Raw genomic sequence first — 20,777 nt, forward strand, 5'->3', positions numbered from 1 at the left:
TCCCATGGCATTTTCAAAGACCTGAGCTGTTTTTTTCCCCTACCCATTCTTATAGTCTGTTCAGAGCTACAGATCTATCTCTTCTGTTTTAAAACAAAATATCCTGAAGAAAGAATAAATACCCCTCTCAACCTTTAAGACCTATTTGACACTGAGTTTAAAATATTTATTAATACCATTTGTACCCTCCCTGTACCCAAATGGATTCAAGGAAGCTTGCTCTATAAACACGTAATCAGAGCGCTTCCTTAGAAAAACATTTTTAAAGGGCTAGATGATTCCTAAACATTTTAGCAAAGGTGTTTGGTTCAGAAATTGCTGTTTGAATAAAACATCGGGGAAAGCTAAACATACACTTGACATTACGACCCAGAAGTCATACGTGTGGACACTCCTCCCAGAGAAATGAAAATGTATGTCCACATAACAACACGTCCACAAGTGTTCACGGCAGCTCCGTGCGTAATAGCCAAAGACAAAAGATAAATCAGTTGTTCTACCATAGGGAAATGGTTAGACTGACTATGGTACATCCACACCGTGGACTATTATTCAGCCAGAAATAAAGAGCAAACTGTTGAAATACACAACGACTGGGGACAGATCTCAAGGACATTATGCTGGGCAGGGGGGGTAAGGCGATCTCAAAAGGTCCTGTACTATAGAACTCCATTTATATCACAGGCCCAAAATGACAGCATTGCCGGGATGAAGGATAGATTAATAGTCAGGAGGCCGGAGTTAGGGATGTGAGGATAGGAGGTAGCTCTGTGGGAGATCTTCCTGAAGTACTTCTCAATCTTGACGGGGTGAAGATCACAAAAGGGATATAAGGTGACATGGAATTATGCATTCATTATACCAGTGTTCATTTCCTGGTTTTGATCTTCCATGTATAGTAATATAAGATGTTGCCATCTGATATGCAGGGGGAAAGTATGCTTTGTAACTTTTTGTGAGTCTGTGTTTCAGGATAGAAAGTTTTTTTTGTTTTGTTTTGTTTTGTTTTTAAAGAAGGAGGGTGATGGCATTACATGGTGTGTAGATAAATTAGAATAAAAGACCAAAAAAACCAACAAAAAAAGTGGAGACAGGAAGCTGTTACCCATAGTGGAAATAAGAAGGTTGCGTATGATGTTCTAGAAAAGAGAAATCTCCCCTTCTGTGCTTGGCCCAGTTCCTTGGGAAACCTTGCCTAGCATTCTCCCCATACGAAATAGGAAAAGAGCAGGGAAATTTTGTTTACCTCTAAGTTTGTAAACAAAACAAATCCCTGCATCTCTGCCTTAGATAGGCAGTAAGGTTTCATTAAAACAAAACAACACAAAAGCTTTCATGTAAGCTAACACTCACACTGTTTCCTTCAACGTTTTTTATTTATCTTCTCAAAGTTTAAAAGATCATTTAAGAACAATAATGACAATACACCTGGCTCTCCAATTCGCTGTCCTATTTATTTTACATGCACACACACACACACACACCCAATAAGGTGGTAGCCTTTGTTTTGGAAATCAACCCAGCATTGATCTTATGTTAGCGTTGTGTCCACAATTTCGTAAATGAACAGTAGAGAAGCAGGAGAATGCCGATCTTGCTCCCTGATCCCTGACTCCTGGCCGTCCTGCAGCATGTGTGGGATCGCACTGGAAACGGGAGTTTATTACAGAGTAACGGAAGTTCCTTGCCTTCAGCGCACATGCCGCGAAAACAACATTCCGATCAATTTACGAGTTTCTGCAAAAGCACTGTCAAGAAATAATTTCAGTTGTACATTAGCAAGAAAATTAGGGCTGTGGGTTCTTCCCCACGCATTTTGGAATTCCTTGCTAGGTTTTGCTGGGATGCCTTGACGGCGAGAGTGAAACTCCCGCTGGTGGCAGAGACATCACGGTCCCTTTCCCGGTCCTTGTCCAGTCTCCCAGCTTCTCCCCCAGGGTGTGCCGGGCAAGGCGGCATTCGAGAGCGGCCCCGTTTTTCCTCGGGAGCCACCACTGTGTCCTTTCTTCAAGGCTGTTTCTCCCACATGGAACCAGCTGGCTCCCCAGCCGACAGCCTCTGATACACACATGCCTCAAGGATGCATCACATATTTTGTCTGGAAACAAGAGGCACGCTTTTCCTTTGTAGGCACTTTCTTCTTTTGGTTGCAGTTTGAATGGCTGATCCTGGCTGGGTGGCTTTGGGAGGAGATACGGTGTGCCCACTTGAACCCTTCCCAACATTTGTTTTTGGTAATGTGTACCGCACAAATAACTTAGAATAAAAGAGTGTCTCTGTGATTTTTTTTTTTTTTCCTTAACTCAAGAAGCCTGACTCAGTTTTCCGTGTTTTTGGTTGATTTTTTTATCTTCACCAGCATGTACTGCATACCTTGTGAAGGTCCTTGCCCCAAGGTCTGTGAGGAAGAAAAGAAAACAAAGACCATTGATTCGGTTACCTCTGCTCAGATGCTCCAAGGATGCACCATCTTCAAGGGAAATTTGCTCATTAATATCCGCCGAGGCAGTAAGTATCCCGTTCCCCCCGAAAGAGGTGGCCGGACCGCTTGGTTTTCTTTTGTTGACTTGCTGTTTCTTCCCCTCCATGACTCACACCTGAAACCTGGGCCTGGAAAAAACAGCATGGGGCATAAGCCTCGTGCTCAACGTGTCTTTTTTCGAGTTTCCCTCAAGGATTAAAAAAAGAAAAAAGGAAAAACCAGATTGAAAGGCAGTCTATTTTGCAGCTCTTGGCTGGGCATTTATTCACGCCCAGGATCATGGCTCATCTTTCCGTGAGGCCCGTCTCACGCAGGAGATGCACATCCCAGCACACACCAGCCCCAGAAGAGGCTGGGGGATCAAAAGTGTTATCCAGCAGCCTCCAGCTGGAGCCAGAGCCGCACGGCTTCAAGCCCAAAGAGGTCTGTTTTCCTGGGAGGTGCTGAGGAAACCGTGCAAAGGGAAGAAGTTAATGATACCCCTTTAAAATTTTATTAAGTCCAAAGAGTGGTTAATCTCCAAATTTACTTTGGAGAGCAAAAATAAAATAAAATAAAAATAAAATACTAGGGTGTGTCATCCTGTATTTAAAGCTTCGATCCTCACCCCTGTAGGATTGCCGGCATTTGTAGTCGACGGCATTCCTGGTGATTGCGCGTGTGCAAAAACATTACTCAGGGACTTATTCGGTGATCTTTGCACTTCTGATCTTTAACTGACAATGGCTTCCTAGATTTAAATTCTCCACCACTGGGACCACTTGGTCAAGGTATCTATGATAGTTTCAAAATCTAGAATAAAAATCATAAGAAGACCTTGAGGTTGAAAGGATATTTTTCCCCCCTAAATCCTTTTGTGGATAGATTTTTGCAGGTTGATTCGGGTGGGGTGGGAAATGGCTGATTGATTTATGCTGTGGATTTACTTCTCCTTAATACTGTTTGTTCGGTGAGCGAGCCGAGCTCGTACGGCTTAGAGATGGCAGAAACACGTTTGCGCTCAGTCCTTTTGGATCATTTGGTTCTCCTCATTTTCCTGAACCCCTTTCACCGCTCCACCACAGAAATAACTTTGCTTCCACGTGGCTAGAATTCTCTTACCCTCATGGTGCTACTAAAGTTGTGTTCCTGGGGCATCTGGGTGGCTCAGTGGGTTAAGCGTCCCGACTCTCGATCTTAGCTCATGTCTTGATCTCAAGGTCATGAGTTTGAGCCTAGTGTTAGGCTGTGGGGCCAAATAAATAAATAAATGAATAAATAATGAGGTTTTAATTCCTTTTGTTCTTACTAGATTTCTTAATTTTTGCAAAGATGCCCTCATTCCTAGAACATACCCTTTAAGCACCTAGACCTTTTTTTTTTCTTTTAAATTTCCATATTCTGAAGGTAAGAATTTAATCCCTGAATTAAATCCATGAAGGAGTGGAATTAAGAAAGAATAATCATCATGCATGGTGATGAAATGTGTCTTCCGATGTATGTCCAATGGAAGAAATCACCTGGATACGGGGAATAAGACATCTCACTGGAAAGGGCATCTCCAGCCTCAACACAAGACAGGCATCCATCCTACCCTGCATTTAAAGTTCGGGGTCTTTTTCTTGAAATATCCACCATAGGCAACTTCTGGTGTTTGTAACTTGAATTTCTCCTAGAAAACCATTAAACTCTACAGTAAGCATAGCCCCCAGCCCTCCAAGACAAGATCCTTATTGTTTTATTTTTATCAATTCAAAGCAAAGTAGAACCTCTCATTAAGCTTTCAACAAATCATATGCAATAAAATCCCATTAGTTGGACCCTACCCAACTGATTATAGTATCTATAGTAATTTTGGCATAAGTTGAACCAAAGTTGATGTCCCCCCCCTTTTTTTTAAACTATGAGGAAAAGACAGCCTAAATAGGATGATGGAAAATACAGTGTGTATAGATTACATTGTTTTCACACACACAGTAGTAGCAACTATTTCTCAAACTGTCCTCTCATGAGAATCAGATGTGTGCATTATAGAAAACTCAGAAGCCCAGAAACGAATTTTGAAAAATCACCAGCAGATAACCTGGTGTGTTAATATTTTGGTGTGTTTTCTCCCAGTCTTAGTAAGACGGACTCTTTAAATATAGATCCCTGTATCTTAGGAACTGGAAATGCAGCAAAGGCAGTTCCTAATGAGACCGAGAAAATGTTGTTTATTCAGTCATGCCCTTGTACTGTGGAGGCAGTGCTGTCTGTTGACAGAGTGTATTAAAAGACGTTCCCTAGATTTGTCAGCCTTAGCTAATTGGCAGTCTGGTATTTATGATTTTACATTTGGTTAATCAGCCTGGGAGCTACAGTACCCGGCCTTCTAGAAAGTATCCTTCCCCTGCCTCAGAGGGGGGCCCTGTACCAGGAGAGGTCATTGAAAGTCAAGGTCAGGGAGGTACATTTTTGACAAGAATGGCTGGCCCTGTGCCAGCAACCTGAGTCTCTCAGGGGCACCAAGACCTGCCACGGACTCGTTCTCCTGATGTGTTGGCGAGAAACCGAGTGGGTCATCCTCACACGACGTGAACCCTCACTAACACGGCCCCCTCCTCTCACAGATAACATTGCCTCAGAACTGGAGAACTTCATGGGGCTCATTGAGGTGGTGACAGGCTACGTGAAGATCCGCCATTCTCACGCCTTGGTCTCCTTGTCCTTCCTAAAAAACCTTCGCCAGATCTTAGGAGAGGAGCAGCTTGAGGGGTAAGTGTGCCAGATTTCATGGGCTGACGTGCTCCTATTACAAACTAAGTCGCATGCTTTCAAAACTCCACGTTACTAAGGTGAGGACTCTTTCTTATTACAAACATGAAAGGAGGAAGCCAAGGGAAGGCCGCTGTCCCCTGTGTGATGGCCCGCCCTGTTGGGCAGAGTCCCGTGCGGCCAAGATTCTCCATCCTTGGGATATTGCTGTTCTGGAAAATGGCATTGTGACCTGTCAGTCAAGGGCTGTGTATCTGATGTGACTGTGGAAAGAGCAGAAAGGGGTGCTTTGGGGGACCCTCTGTGCCAAGAACAACAGGAATGGGTCTCAGATGCTTAGCCCTCTGTGAAATCATCATGGATATGGCTCTTATCCCCAGAATGCTGTACTATATAAAATCTATACTATAGAAAATCATTCCATCTTTTAAAATACAGGGGTGCCTGGGTGACTTAGTCAGTTGAGCATCTGACTCTTAATTTCAGCTCAGGTCGTGATCTCAGGGTCATAGGATCAAGCCCCACATCAGGCTCCTCACTGAACACGGGTTCTGCTTGTCCCTCTCCCTCTGCTTCTCCCCATCCCCCTTCTCTCTCAAATAAGTAAATAAATAAAATCTTTTAAAAAAAAGAAAAGAGAAGAAAATACAGTTGACCCTTGAACAACAGGTTTTGAGTTGTGCGGGTCTACTTAGACACAATTTGGTTTGGTTTGGTTTGGATAAATACAGTATAGGACTGTAAATGTATTTTCCTTATTTTTTTAAAAAATAATGTTTTCTCCAGCTGACTTCATTGTAGGAATGCGGTATATCATGCATATAACATACAAAATAGCTGTTACTGTAAGAGTGTCCCCACCCAAACCCCCACGTTATGGGGTAAACTGTATATTGGCATGGAAGAGATTTGGAGGAGTATGGATAGTTCATTTTGTTATAAAAGAAATCCTACTGGAGAAAACTGTTTAATTGATGAGCGTGTCGGATTTGCACACTGGTAGAATTATTGCCTTCTGGAGAGATGAACTTCACGATAGGGGTTTTAAACTAACCAGAGGCTTTTCAGCACAGGATAGATAAGAGCTGGTGCTTGTTGCTATAGTTTCTGTCCAGCAGTTGTCCTCTGGGTACCTCGCGTATATACCTTTCTCTTCATGCTCCCTTTAAATACAGCTCTTGCCTGGCTTTCAGCTTTCAAATAAAAGCAGACTTCCATTAATGAGCAAATTCCTTCCAAAGAGAATTTGGGGAAATAATTTAGGAAAGAAACGGGTGGGAAGGTCATGGGAAAGGTTGTCCTTGCTGATTTATCTTCCCCGACTGGGTAAAGTTACCCCATAAGGGTTTCTTTAGAATCTCCCTACTTTACTCAGGCTAACTCTTGTTGGTCAGTCTCAAATCCTTAAAATTTCATCCTCTGATACAGCTAAAGAGCGAGGGCAGCTCTTCATTCCGTCCTTGAAAAGCACACTGTCCTCCCCACTGGGAGCACTGATTCTCTAGGAAGAAAATTTTTTTCTCCTTGCAAATCTGGGGAGGCTGCCACCACGCCCAGTCCCGGAGTATTGCAAGTCACTTAACATGGATGGCATGCTGAGGCTTTGCATTCTGAGGTGCTGGTCCTCGTTTGTTGTATTAAATTTTAAAGTGGATATTAGCATGTTTTCTTCCCCCTCTCTCCAGGTAGGTTTGTTTCTGGAATCCCTCGTGTTGGAAAACACTTTGGGGGAGTGGGGGAGCAGGTCAGGATCTGCAACTTTTCCTGCTACTTAACGATACTCTTTTTCTTTCTCTAGGCTGAACAAGTGATAGACATAGAGGGGAAAACTGGAAGGAGAATTTAAAAATTTTTTTTAAAGATTTTATTTATTTATTTGAGAGAAATAGAGGGGAAGGGAGGAGCAGAGGGGGAGGGAGAGAAAAGGGAGAGAATCTCCAGCAGACTCCGCATTGAGCCCAGAGCCCATATCAGGGCTCGATCTCGCAACCCTGAGATCATGAACTGAACTGAAACCAAGAATCCCATGCTTCGACTGAGCCACCCAGGCACCCCAAGAATTTAATTTTTATGAAGAATTATTACATGATGGGATTACCTCTTAGCCATGGGTTAACTGAACGCCCTTATATGGAGCTGAGCACTAAGACTGGACTTTTATTTGCACGGATACTTAGGTACATTTCTCATCATCTGAAACTTGAATAAAACCGGATGTCCCAATTGGGAACACTTTAAGGATGCCTGCCATTGCTCAGGTGTTTGGAACTTCTCCAAGCTCAAGTACACTCCAGGCCCCTGCCATGCCGTGAACATTTTTAGACGACCAGGGAGGGCAAATGGGCCTTAGGTTTTCATACCCTGCTGCTGATCAGGGCCCTGCAGCTCTGAGGATACTGTCCTGCCAGCCTGTCCCTCCCACATGCTCTATGTTTAGCTGGGGTGCTGAAGAATCTTGCTTGTCTGGATGGGAGTTGGGTTCTCTCACCTCCCTTCCTTACCCAGGATTAAAAGAGGTAAAGGCCATTCTCACTTGTGACGAACACCCCCCACAGGTCTCTGGATCGGAGGTGACCAGTAGCAACAACTCCATTCTTTGTTGTGCATCCTCAGACTCAGGAAAGACACTAAGTCCCAGCCCTTGACCAGCTCTCCTCACTCCTGCAAGGAGGGAAGAGTCAGAGAGAAGCACAGAAGAAAGGAATAAGATAGATTCAGGCCAACAACAATGCAAAGCAGAACTTGCAGGGAGCTACGAAGGAAAGAAAAGGAATGTGCCATGGGCATGAAGAAGAGGCAGAGAATCTGATTAAGAAGATTCCACAGGGGGCACCTGGGTGGCTCAGTGGGTTAAGCATCTGTCTTCGGCTCAGGTCATGATCTCAGGGTCCTGGGATTGAGCCCCGAATCGGGCTCTCTGCTCAGGGGGGAGCCTGCTTCCTCCTCTGTCTGTCTCTCTGTCTGCCTCTCTGCCTACTTGTGACCTTTCCCTCTCTCTCTCTCTGTCAAATAAATAAAATCTTAAAAAAACAAAACAAACAAACCAAAAAAACCCACAGGCTTTCAAGAAGAGGTAGCATTTGAGATGGGCCTTGAAGGGTTTCCAGAAGCACTCAGAAAGTGTAGGGTGAAGAAGGCAGTTCAGGATAGGGCAATAAGAGCAGAAGCAGCGAGTTGAGGCATCCTGGGACCTGTTTGGCAAATAATGCTGGAGAGGTAAGTGGTATTAGAATTACGTAAGGTGTTATGCACCCGGGTGTGGAGGTTATAATTTAGGTAGGCAATGGAATGCAGTCAAGGCTTTTGAGCTGCAGGAGTGTTAGCAAAGCCACCTGGACATTTCATTTCTGTGCGTCTTTGGTTTAAACCAAGATAACTTTTATCCCACTGGTTCCCAGACTCTGAAGTTAGAACTATCTTGGGTGGGGCCAGGTTAAAAAAAAAAAAAAAAAAGTCCCAATAACCCAAAATGCACTCCCAGTTCAGTCAGAATGTCTGGGGGCAGGATCCAGGCATCACTGATTTTTCTTAAAAATCCAAAGTAGTTTCACTGTGTAGCTAAGATTAAATACCACTGCTGTGTCCCCAAAGGGGACAGATTCATTGTAGGTGAATCCCCAAAGCTCTTTCCCTTTTTTCCCAGATATTTAATTGTCACACTATTGCCTTTAAATACTGTTTTTCTTGATCTTCTACGTAAGTAAGTGTCTCCATTTGGTTCAGTAGGATGGAAGTCTTAGAGCATTTTGTTTTGATGGGGAATTCAAAGTGCTGGGTTCCTTGGCATCTGACCACCTTGGCTTTTCAAACGGGAACTGGGACCTGCCTCCAAGTCCCCTGGGCAGCCCAGACCCCGGAGTCACGTCCAGAGCATGACATTCAAGCACCATAGCTAGAGTAGGGCTCTAGTCTATACCCAGAGCAAGCCGACTTTGTAATCGAATTTCCAGGGTGGTGAAAGAGGTAGGCAGAATCACGTTCCAACGTTCCGGGGGCTGGAGAATGGGCCCCAGACGGCATCAGGCGGTCATCAGTTTGTCCATAAGAACTAAGACAACCAGGGGCGCCTGGGTGGCTCAGTGGGTTAAAGCCTCTGCCTTCGGCTCAGGTCATGATCCCAGGGTCCTGGGATCGAGCCCCGCATCGGGCTCTCTGCTCAGCGGGGAACCGGCTTCCTCCTCTCTCTCTGCCTGCCTCTCTGCTTACTTGTGAACTCTGTCTGTCAAATAAATAAATAAAATCTTTAAAAAAAAAAAAAAAAACAAAGAACTAAGACATCTGGGTTCCCTAGAGGATGTCACTCAGTCTGTGTAATGTAATGTGTTTCTAGAGTAATAACCTTAGACATTAAGAAAATCCAGGTTTTTCTGCTATTTAAGGTGGAAGTGGATTTTGTAATACACATGTATAAGATTTCTAGAAAATGACTCATTTTTAAGCCCTCGAATAGAAAACTGGATATTTCTGTTATCTGGACAGTTCCTTGAGGTGAACAACCTTGAAGTGAACCCTTCTTAGGGCATTAGACAAAGAAAGAGGTAAAATTTAGGATTCTTTGGTACCACCAAGGATCATTGCCCCAAAAACCTAAAAGCAGATAGAGGTAATAGGGTTCTAAGACTTGAAATTCTTGGGCACATTTGGGCATCTCTACACTCATGACCACAGCCCTTGACTTTGCAACACTTGGTGCTTCATTCTACCTTCCTGCAACTCTAAGATTATGTTGCAACAGAGCTGCGTGTTAATACTTCCCTGGGACTTTTAAAAAGACTCAACCATGTGACTCAGCATTTCCAGGCTCTACCCAATATCTTCCCAAGAGAAATGAAAACATGCCCACGCAAGACTTGAATGTGAATGTTCATAACAATATTATTCACTTGAGCCCCCTCCTGCTTCCCCCCCCCCAAAAAAAAACCCACAGGAAACAATCCAGATATCCATCAACAGATGAATGGATCAACAGAATGTGGTACAATGGAATAGTTCTGCGACAATGATGTAACAGTACAGGTGAACCTCAGAAACATTAAGCTAAGTGAAAAAAAGCCAATGCAAAAGGCTGCACATAGTATGATTCCATTAGTTTCTAGCAAAAGCAGGACTACGGAGACAGAAAGCAGATTGGCGAGGGCTGGGGGCAGGAGTAGAGCCTGACCACCATGGGCAGCGAGGGAACCTTGACATCGTGGAAATGTTCAGAAACTGCATAGTAGCGCTGATGGGACAGCTGGATGTATTTACTAAAGCTTGTGGCTCTGTATCCTTAGGGTGGGTACAATTTTTACTAGGTAAATTATACTTCGGTTAAGCTGTTTGGAAAACCCTCAAAGAGGAAACATTTTCTGAGTTTCTCTTTGGGACCCGGTGCCACTTGAATATAAATCCCCAGCCTTGCCGAACCCCCAAGGTTGGTGTAAATATTGGATTTGAAGGAGATTGGACGTGGTGTGAGCATCTGCGAAAAAGCCAAATCCTGGATCTGTTGCAGATTGCTAGGATGCTGGAGACAGCCCTGTGTGCTGGCTTCTGATGCCCCCTAGAGACAGCCGGAAAGAGTCCATGCTTTCTCCTCTGAGAAGCGAAAGGGAATCATGAGTTGTGTTATTTGCAGATTTTTTTTTTTTTTTTTCCGGTTTGTCAGTAAGGACTGAAGGGGAGTGAGGTGAGGGGGTTGGGATATCCCTTCCTACCCCCGTCTTCTGGACTCCCAGCCTTCCACTACCACTGCTCCTGGGCTGGGAGAAGCCAAATAAATATGCTGTCTAGCGTTGTTGCTTTAGTAAGTGGTGGAGATGTCACTCAGACCCGGGTCTTTGGATTCGCACAAACGATGCTCCAAACCCCCGCCCCGGGGTCGTCTGCTGTGCACCGGGCCAGCCTCCAGCGCTTTCGCTTTCCTAGGCTTCCACATCCTTCCTGCCCTTCATCAGAGCAGATGGGGAGGTGGGTGGTTGTTGATAAATCAGAGGTAAGACAACCCCAAGCCTGGAGCCATCCGTAAAACACCTCTGCATATAGTGTACAATAGGCATCCAGAAGATCGACACAGATAACATACAGATATCCTCACGGAAATGACCGACTGCTTTCAACCTACCTCAGTCGGTCTACATCCCATCAGACGCCCCCACCCCCCACCCCAAGCACAGAAACAAACATCTTTGGCCGCCCTAAGAAGGCTGGGAGTCAGAATTCCAAGATCTGTAAAACCCAGGCATCTGTGTAAGCTACAGAAAAAATAAGCAAGTTCATTTTTAAGAAATATTTTCTGAATGTAAAGGCAGGAAGTTTAGGAACAATCAGGAAATCACATTTACTGAGCAACTGACTTATATAGTCATTTCCTTTAGGAGACAATGAGAAGGGGTGTGTGTGTGTGTGTGTGTGTGTGTGTGTAAAATGTTCAGACAGGTCTCTGCCTTTTGCCATCTCTTAATTGTCACCTGATCATGGAAGGGGAATTTGGGGGGAGCTAGGCCCCAACCCGGGGTTGGAAAAGCAAGAGCAGCATTGACAGGCAGCCCATGAATAGCTCAGTTATCATTCTGATGAGAGTTTTATTTTTGTTTTTCTGTCGCTCACAAAGGCTCCATAATGCCTGGGTTTTATTGATACTGGTATCCTGGCTCCAGGCCTTCTCCACGTTGTAAAAAAAAAATGTTTATGTTTACTGTAAAAAGATAATATTCCTTTTCAAAGTGATTAATCACACACACAGAATTTCAGTGGGCCCGCCATTCATTTGTCAAACTCCTGATTTATAATTCATGCTTCCTCCCATGGGAAGAAGCATGTTTTGTTCAGGAGGTATTTTCAGCGCGGTTTCTGTTCCCTGCCGGCGAGATCCGTCTACTAAAAAGAAGCCTCGTTCGGTGTTGAGAGACAGAGGTTTGACCAGGTTAATGCCTTTCCTTCCGGCCTAGAGGTTTCTGCACTGACAAGGAGGTTTCGTCCCCTGGGAGCCAGCTGAGGACGCTGGGAGCAGCCAGACCTTGGTCCTGGCACTACAGAGTGTCCTTGAGAGCTGGACGTATCCGTGGACAAGAATGGGTCTGCCTAGGAGGCCTCTGGTTTCTACCCGCAAACCCCACCTTCGGTCCTCTGACGACCCAGTCACCCAGCATCAGCGACAGCCTGGCACCGGGGGAGCAAGGAGATGGGGTGGCGACTGTTCCCTAGGGACGGCAGGTCTCACCTTGCCATGTCCCAGCGTTTCCCACCTGCATACCTGGGCTTGTGTTGCATATCCCAAGTAGATGCATGTGGACAGTGTCTGAGGCTCCTTTTCCAGTGGATGTATGTGTCAGGGAGTGAGCTCTTCCCGAGAGGAAAGTATCTGTCAACTCAAGTTTTTGCCACCTGCTTTGGTGGCCTTGAATGTGTCCAGCCAGGGTGGGTCAGTGAGAAGGCTCATGTGGTTTCAGAGGTGCTGCCCTTGGACTCCCTCTGCCCCCTGAACCATGTGCAGGCAGGGCTCCCACTCTCACCCACTGCACATCTGTGCACGGGGCCCAGTGCCTCTGGAGGGCTTGGGCTCGGGCTGATGGGACAGAGTCCCCCTCAGCTCTGTGACTCCTCCCGGGCATTAGGGTTTTAGACTCGTAAGACAAACAGGGAGCTCGGGTGCTCATAACCCTTGTTGTGCTGTGAGTGTGTGTTGGTGCCCCTGTCCCTCCAAGGAAAACGGCTGGAGCACTAAGGGAACTGCCTGTGGCTACGTGGCTCATTAATGACCTTTGCAGTCCTGGACCCTCGTCTCTGAACTCCCTGGGGAGTGCCCAGGCAGGTGTCACAAGTCTGCTAGGCCTTATTAGAACCATAACTTCTGCTTTCTTCTTAATGAGACTCGGGCTGGGGTTGACCGAGCGGGTAGAGGTACTGGTGTGATATGTGCAAGGAAACCCATCAGGCCCCCGTGGACAGAGACTCTGGGACAGAAGAGTGGTCTGGACTTCTGTCCCGGCTCTCCTGGCTTTGGAAAGCGGCCATCCTCTCTTCTCTGCAGCTTGTGTGTTGGATCGTTCAGTGGATGTTAACAGTAGCTCAGAGTACTACACCCATTCCTAGACTCCATTCTGCATGAAGTGCTTGAGTGAGCTCCGGAAAGCCTGAGGCTGGGGTCTGGGATGGGGACGGGAGGAGTCCAGGTCTGTGGGGAGTAGACCTTTCATCACGGAGGACTTGGATGGGCAGGATGGTCCTGCCTACCTAGAGAAAGAGGTATACAGCCTGGATCTTTCTCCAGACCCTGCAGCTGTAGCTGTCTATGCTTCCACTCCCAGAGGATGGATTTCTCTCTGGGCAGCCGGAGATCGCTATTGCAGATTCTGGCCATCCTTCCGTCTTTCCTTCATTCGACAGGGGGAGCTTCTGCTTCTGCTTCTGTGTTTTCCCCGCCTAGGGGCAGGACCGTATCTCACTTGGTCAGCTTGTTGCTGACCAACAGCCCCTTGTTGGTGCCCACCACCTGTTAGCCCAGTGTCCCTCCAAGTGCGATCCCAGTACCAGCCGTGCTAGCATCACGCGGGTGCAGGTTAGCAATGCAAATTCCTGGCCCAGCCAGCCCTACTAATGAGAAACTCTGGGAAGGGGGCCCAGCCATCCAAAAATAAGCCTTGTGCACACTAACCTGGAAGTGTTGGTCACTGAGTCACTGCTGCCTGGATTGGGGTGGGGGGCGAGGGGGCACAAGGGCACTGCCCAAAGGGGGCTCTCTTCCCCCACCTTCTCTAAGGACTGTGGTTGAAGCTTTTTAGGATGGGGTGAATCTGGAGGAGGGAGCTGGCCCAGGGCTGGTCCACCACCGGGTCTGTATCCCTGCCCCGGTCTCTCTCCTAGCCCACCATAGGCCGCGGATGGCACAGATGGGATTTACCCCCAAGGATAACAGCAGATCTCCAGCAAATATGTAAGCCGTTCCGGTTGAGTAGCCGAGCATATCTGTTCTCCCATGGACTGATTTCAAGTTCGTTATACATACTCTGCTCCGAGAGAAATACCCAAAGGCATTTCTTCAGAATGATTCCAGTAATATCCTCTGGTGTGAGAGGCATTATTTGTTGGTAATAGAGGTCCTAAAATTAATTAGCGTCTTATCGATTTCAATATGCTGTCCTTGAGTCATGCTGTTGCTATTGTTAACAGTAACTGTCCACTCTCACACACTGTTAATAACTAAATCTCTTTTTGGCAAAGGCAGCATGTTCCGGAGCCCCGTGCCGAGGAGGACCCGTGGGGGGTGGCCGGCGGGCAGGAGGGGGCACTGGGAAAGGGCCGGAGCACTCACAGGGATTTCTGTGCTTCCAGGAACTACTCCTTCTATGTCCTCGACAACCAGAACTTGCAGCAGCTGTGGGACTGGGACCATCGCAACCTGACCATCAAAGCTGGGAAGATGTACTTTGCTTTCAATCCCAAATTGTGCGTGTCCGAGATTTACCGCATGGAGGAGGTGACGGGGACAAAAGGACGCCAGAGCAAAGGGGACATAAACACCAGGAACAATGGAGAGCGAGCCTCCTGTGAGTGACCCCGGCAGCGGTGATAAAGTCAGCCCCTCTGCTGATCTGCAGCGATGGCCGGCTCCATGGGTGGCTTCCCCCCTTGCCTCACTTGGGGCGGGGGGCGGGGGGAGGACACGGGGCCTCCTGATCCAGCACTTTGCTCCGCTGTATGTGTATCTTCAGAGTCAGTAGTGGGGCCGATTCGTGATAGATTCTTATTTGTCAGTGTCCCTTAGCTTCTGTAGGAGTGTGCTGAACATTTAGAAATGGGCTCCTGCTCAAAGGGAGTATTTTACGGAAGTGCCTTACATGGACCCCTGGGTGGCTCCGTCGGTTTAGCAGCTGCCCCTGGCTCAGGTCATGATCCTGGGATCAAATCCCGAATTGGGCTCCCTGCTCAATGGGGAGCCTGCTTCTCCCTCTGCCTCTGCCCCTTCCCCTGCTCATGCCCTCTCTCTCTCTGACAAAATAAATAAATAAATAAAATCTTAAAAAAAAAAAAAAGAAGAAGAAGTGCTTACAGAATGTAGGGTTAAATGTCTTTTAATGCATAGATAGATCATTTTTCAAGGAGGAGCTAGTTCTCTCCATTGTTGGGGAGCACAGTCGGCTCAGTCTTCCCCAGTGCAGAGGAAACCTCAAGGCAGAGGGAACTGAGCTCCGAGCCCAGCACGGTGGCCACGGGTTCCCTGTCTCTCCCTTGGCCTCCTCCCCACTCCCACCCCAACACAAAAAGGCTAGAGAGAGCCCACCTCGCTGAATGGATGCTGCTTTTTAAATTGAGAACCGCATAATTATAACCTTGCCGTGGTTATATATACGTTCAGCTCTTGTATCTGAGATCTAACAGCACGTCTCTCCTCTAACCCTGTTTATCAAGCCGCTTTTTAAAATGTTGTGGTTCTGTTGTGCTGGAGAGGGTTATAAAAGTAAATTGTCTCTCCGCCATCAGCTTTTAATAAGGGGAGAGTACTAGGAAAAAAAAAAAAAATAGAGTAATTTACATGATCAGAGGCGATTTGCGCACATGTATACACACACACACACACACACACACACACACGTGAAACCATTAGCATTTGGCTGATTCGTTTTGCTGGTGTCTGGATTTACCTGGTAGACACGCAGATTGCTCTGGAGGAAGAGGGAAGAGGCCTGCCACGAAGCCGCCGGGTGTGTTGGCAGCTGGCACCTTCTCCCTCACGCGCCCGTGGCAGCCCCTACTGGTCCCCCTGTTCGGACCAGGGCAGGGCCGATGTGTCTGAGCATTTCCCAAGCATTTTCTCGGCCCAGGCAGCCAGTCTGATCTGTAGGACCGTGAATACAGTAGCGGTTACTTTCCTTTGAAAACAAAATCATGTTTTCTCCTTAAATAACACATGATCAGGAGCTACAGCTTAGTTCTAACCTCAGACCAGCATGCTTTGCCCCACTGACTTCTTAGTTTTAACCGCTGTTAGCCTCTGCTTCACCGGCTGCGTGCGCGTCGGGATTCAGGCGAATAGAGGCGGACAAGGACAGTCGGTCAGGGAGCTTCTGTTCTCCGTGAGGGGAAGCAGTCAGCGACTCTGCCCTGGTTCTTGAGGGTCATTTGAATCTGGACAGAAGAACAAGTCGGGGCTCAGGGCAAGATCTCCGCTGTAGCTCTCCAGCGACTTCCCCTAGCGCACGGGCAGCTTGGCCAATGACATTGTTCCTGTCAGTGTGTCAGCCCCAGCCGGAGGCCTTCCAGGGTGTCCGTATCCTTCCAGGTGGATGCCAAGTTTAGACACAGAAAAGTGCCGCCCCCCCCCACCATGGCACACCTGGGCCATTGGCATGACTTTGCCAGTTGCACAGAACAAGGGGGATCACAGAACCCCTGGATGGGTGCCAGCATATCACAGAAGATCAAGGTTTATTCTCATCTTCCTTGGTCCCCCCAGAAGCCAGGGGCCTTAGGGGTCCATTGAAAGACCAGGTGACTTGCTCAAGCAGTTCCTCCCTGTCAGGTTAGGAATCACAGATTCACGTGCAGATGCAACCAGTTGTGCTGAAACAAAGGCGCGAGCTTTGTTGCAGCTCCGTGTGGTAAAATGTCTGGGTTCTCCATAGAAAGGAGAGCCACTGAGAAGTCCAAGAAAGGGCTTGGCCTGTACAGCCAGCTTTGGAGAAGGGGTAGACAGGGCGGGGCAGGTGACTTGTCCCACTGGTAGAGGAAAAGGGTATTGATCTCTGTCACTCACAGATGTACATTTGTGCCCCAGGTGAAAGCGACGTCCTGCACTTCACCTCTACGACCACGTGGAAGAACCGCATCATCATAACGTGGCACCGTTACCGGCCCCCTGACTACAGGGACCTCATCAGCTTCACCGTCTACTACAAGGAAGCGTGAGTTTCTGCGCTGGGTGGGGTACTGTGGGCGGGGCCGTGGGCGGGGCTGTGGGCGGGGAAAGCGGAGCTTCATCCTCAGGGTCCCTCTCAGCTGTCACAGGATATCCATCACCATGGTGACGACCACACCATCACTGTGTTAGCCTGAGGCCTCCTGTTTTTCAGTAGGTAATTTAGAGGGGTTTGAATAAAATAATTGCAAAGAGAAAAGCTTGTGTTTTAGAGAATTGGGTTAAGTCCCAACGTTCATGAAGTGGGATAGAGGATGTGTCCACTGACCCATACTCCAGGAGCACCCCGTGGGATGCTCAGCTCCCCTGGAGGGGACCCCCCAGACAGATATATCACGTTATTCCATGAGCCCTTCCCAAGACCTGGTCCTCTGCTCTAGGTCATGAACTAGGGAAGGAAAATGGAGAGAGACTGACCTCTGTGTTCTGAACATTTCATGATTTATCCCAAAATCTACTGGGGGCTTTTCTCATGCCTTCTGGTTATATTCACCTGCCTCGGCAGCTGTGACTTGTTCCTCCAGATGGCAGCTCTTTTGGTCTCCCTCTTCCTTCCTTTGCCTCCTTATCCAGGTGGTACCACCAGCCTCCTTAGGTTAGTCACCCTCCTTATCCAGCTCTCACTGTGATACCATAGGTCTCCTTCCCCAGTGACTGGCTTCCTCAGCACTGGAACCAGAGCCGCCAAAGACAGTATCTGATCCCCTTTCCCCTGGGGTCATAGCTGTGAAAAAAGCAGGCCTCCGGATTATTAGGTGTTCAGTGCATTTATGGATGGGGGTCATTCATGGTCTTCCATCGTGAGGATAGGGAGGGGTAGGTTAACCTCTGTTTCAGAAGCCAGGGTGCAGGGGCTGTCCAGCCCTTTCATCTGATAGCTGGAAAACCCCTCCCCACCAAAGCATGTGTGCAAAGTACTCTCTTCTCTTTGATAGTTCCCCCAGTGCTCTGGCAGTGTCGGCTGGTAATCTCACCAAGGAGCTGGGGCTAGTTTCCGAGACAATCCAGAAACTAAATATTTGAATATTATCAGATACTAAACAATCACAATTGTTTGTAAGCAAATGAGATTTTGGAATCTCTATTTTAGAAGCTCTTTTTTCCTGTAGCAAAAGTCCTTTTCCCCCCAAAGTTTTATTCTTCATTGGTAGCTGATATTTGCATGAAATGATTATGCTTGTTTTTTCTTAATGGCGAAAAATGCCATGATTGGAAGAGAGAAAATGAGCCTTTGCCTGCATGCTTAAGGAGCAGTGTTTTCCATCCCAGTAACAATCAGAATTTACTCTTCCTGGGGCAAGGTACGCCGTTCTATGGTGCGTTTATAAATGTGGAACCTGGGGTCCATTTTATTTTATTCTTCGAAACAAATCCAGTGGACTTCCTGTTTTATTTAGAATTCCTGTTATAGAACGTGTGACATGCTAGGCCCCTGGGGGAGATTTCAGTGAGCTTTGATGTCAGAGACCTAAACCTTCCTGGTTTCACCTACTGTCTTCCTAGACCTTTTAAAAACGTCACGGAGTATGACGGGCAGGATGCCTGTGGCTCCAACAGCTGGAACATGGTAGATGTGGACCTCCCTCCCAACAAGGATGTCGAGCCTGGCATTTTACTGCAAGGACTAAAGCCCTGGACGCAGTACGCAGTGTATGTCAAGGCAGTGACCCTCACCATGGTGGAGAACGACCACATCCGTGGGGCCAAGAGTGAAATCTTGTACATTCGCACCAATGCTTCAGGTAGCCACAGTACCCATCCCGTATTTTTCATGAGCTCACCGTGCTTACTACAAGATGTCTCGATCCTGGACGAGTCTGTGTCTTGTATGTGTTTCTTATCAATATCTAGTGCTCTATCATATTGTTTTTTTCCCGGTCCCAATACCCTAAGCTCTTCCGGGCCGTCTTTCTGGCCCATCTTCCATCATCTGCCTGCTCTGTGCCAGTGAGCCCAGGTCCTCCTACCGGGCTGGGGTGGTTTGTTTGCAGGACCTAGCCAGGATTCAACCCACTGTTTTGTTTTCATAGTTGAACCACCAGGAACTGAACACATGCTGATTTGGTGTTCCAGTTACCTCACACGGCTCGTGGGTTTTCCATCTACATTCTGTAGAGGCAAGGGTTCCAAGGAGGTAGACGGAATTTGGAAAGCGTCAGACAGAGTATACTGTGGACATTCCAGAAATTCGCTGGTGAAAATGTTCCTCCTTCTGTCTCTGTCTTCATTTTCTAAACCACCTCATTTTTCTCAACTCCAGAATCTGGAACTAATGAAAGCAAACGTTTGTGTCCATTAGCCAAGTATATGAAAACCAGCTTAGAGGTAGGAAAATGGACATCATTTCTAAATGCAATGATAAATATCCTTGGACGGTGGCTGTTTTATAAAACACCCATAAGGTAGCACGAAATAAATTTAAATAACAGAGAGGGTGAGGAAGAAGTGTTGATGGGGAAAACCCTTGGCTCACACGTGCCTCATTCCCCCTCCCTCCTCCCCTGCCCCATCTGAAGGATCCCATAAGTGGTCACAATCATGTCACGGGCCCTGAAGTGTTTATAGAAATAAATCTGGCACAGATTTCTGATTCTGGGTGTGGGATGCTGTAACAGAGGCTCAAAGGCAACAAAACAAGTTATTCTTCTAGGTTTGGAAGTAATTTATTGTACCCAGCTCAGGAAAAACAACATTTTTTCTTATTATGACAAGTTTTTTTTTTTTTTTTTTTTTAATCCATTCACTTACTTTAGAGAGTGAGTGAGTAGGGGGAGGGACAGAGAGAGAGGAGAGAGAAGATCCTCAAGCATACTCCCCACGAAACACAGAACCCAATGTGGGGTTCGATCCCAGGATCCCAAGACCATGACCTGAGCTGAAATCAAGAATCAGCCGCCCAACCGACTAAGCCACCCATAACACCCCTTATTATATGACAAATTCTTAAGAAACTAATTTCCTTTCTCCAAAGATGGGAAACTAAGCACCATAGGAACTGGGCCGGTTCCCTACATCTTGACCCCTGCCCTTACAAGTGGTAGAGACAGAGGAAGACTTGGTCCTCTGCCTCTGCTTTTTTGGTGACACTTACAGTTGAAACATCTGGGGTGTGTTGTTTATTCTTGAAATACTTGACTTTGGAAACCTGAAAGTGGTCAAGCATTCAATGGTTATGTTTTTCCTGAAAAAGCTGGCGTTAGTCACAGCTTTTCCCTAAAGCACCACTCCGTATAGGTGTTCAGAACCTTGTCTATGATATTATGGGCCTTAAAGTACCCTTAAGCTCCTCGCCCCTTTGAAATTTTAAAAAAGTGGCTTGGATGACCATGTTGTTTAAGTGATAAACAGTAAAGAGGTCTCTTGCACTTTGGAAAACCCCCGAAAATCAGTGTTTTCTTGGGAACCCAAGGAAAATAAGATTTCAGCGGTCCTGGGATGTGTTTGCCCTTTATACATAAGGCAGCTCTGGGTTTCGGTTTGAGAGGCAGTAACAAATAAAGCTTGACCAGATTATTATGCTTTGCCTGTAAATGAATATTCTTTGACTGGTAACAGAGGCCATTGCCTGCAGTCGGGACTCTCTGTGTGTTTGGGTTTTGGACTGCTTTCCCTTGTCCTATCTCATTTATCCCACAGAAGTGAGGTTATTGAACCGAGAGACTCTGG

General features: G+C 46.9%; 1 protein-coding gene across 1 annotated transcript in view; it reads left to right on the forward strand.

The window, feature by feature from the left end:
- Nucleotides 1-20,777, forward strand: part of IGF1R (insulin like growth factor 1 receptor) — a 295,362-nt gene that overhangs the window by 233,289 nt on the left and 41,296 nt on the right. The window contains exons 4-8 of the mRNA XM_044230174.1: nt 2,360-2,508; nt 5,071-5,215; nt 14,528-14,742; nt 16,971-17,097; nt 18,615-18,853. Of these exons, the coding sequence (XP_044086109.1) occupies nt 2,360-2,508; nt 5,071-5,215; nt 14,528-14,742; nt 16,971-17,097; nt 18,615-18,853 (875 nt within the window). The remainder of the gene's footprint in view (nt 1-2,359; nt 2,509-5,070; nt 5,216-14,527; nt 14,743-16,970; nt 17,098-18,614; nt 18,854-20,777) is intronic.

This window comes from Neovison vison, chromosome 13, assembly GCF_020171115.1.
Source record: "Neovison vison isolate M4711 chromosome 13, ASM_NN_V1, whole genome shotgun sequence".
NCBI classification, from domain to species: domain Eukaryota; kingdom Metazoa; phylum Chordata; class Mammalia; order Carnivora; family Mustelidae; genus Neogale; species Neogale vison.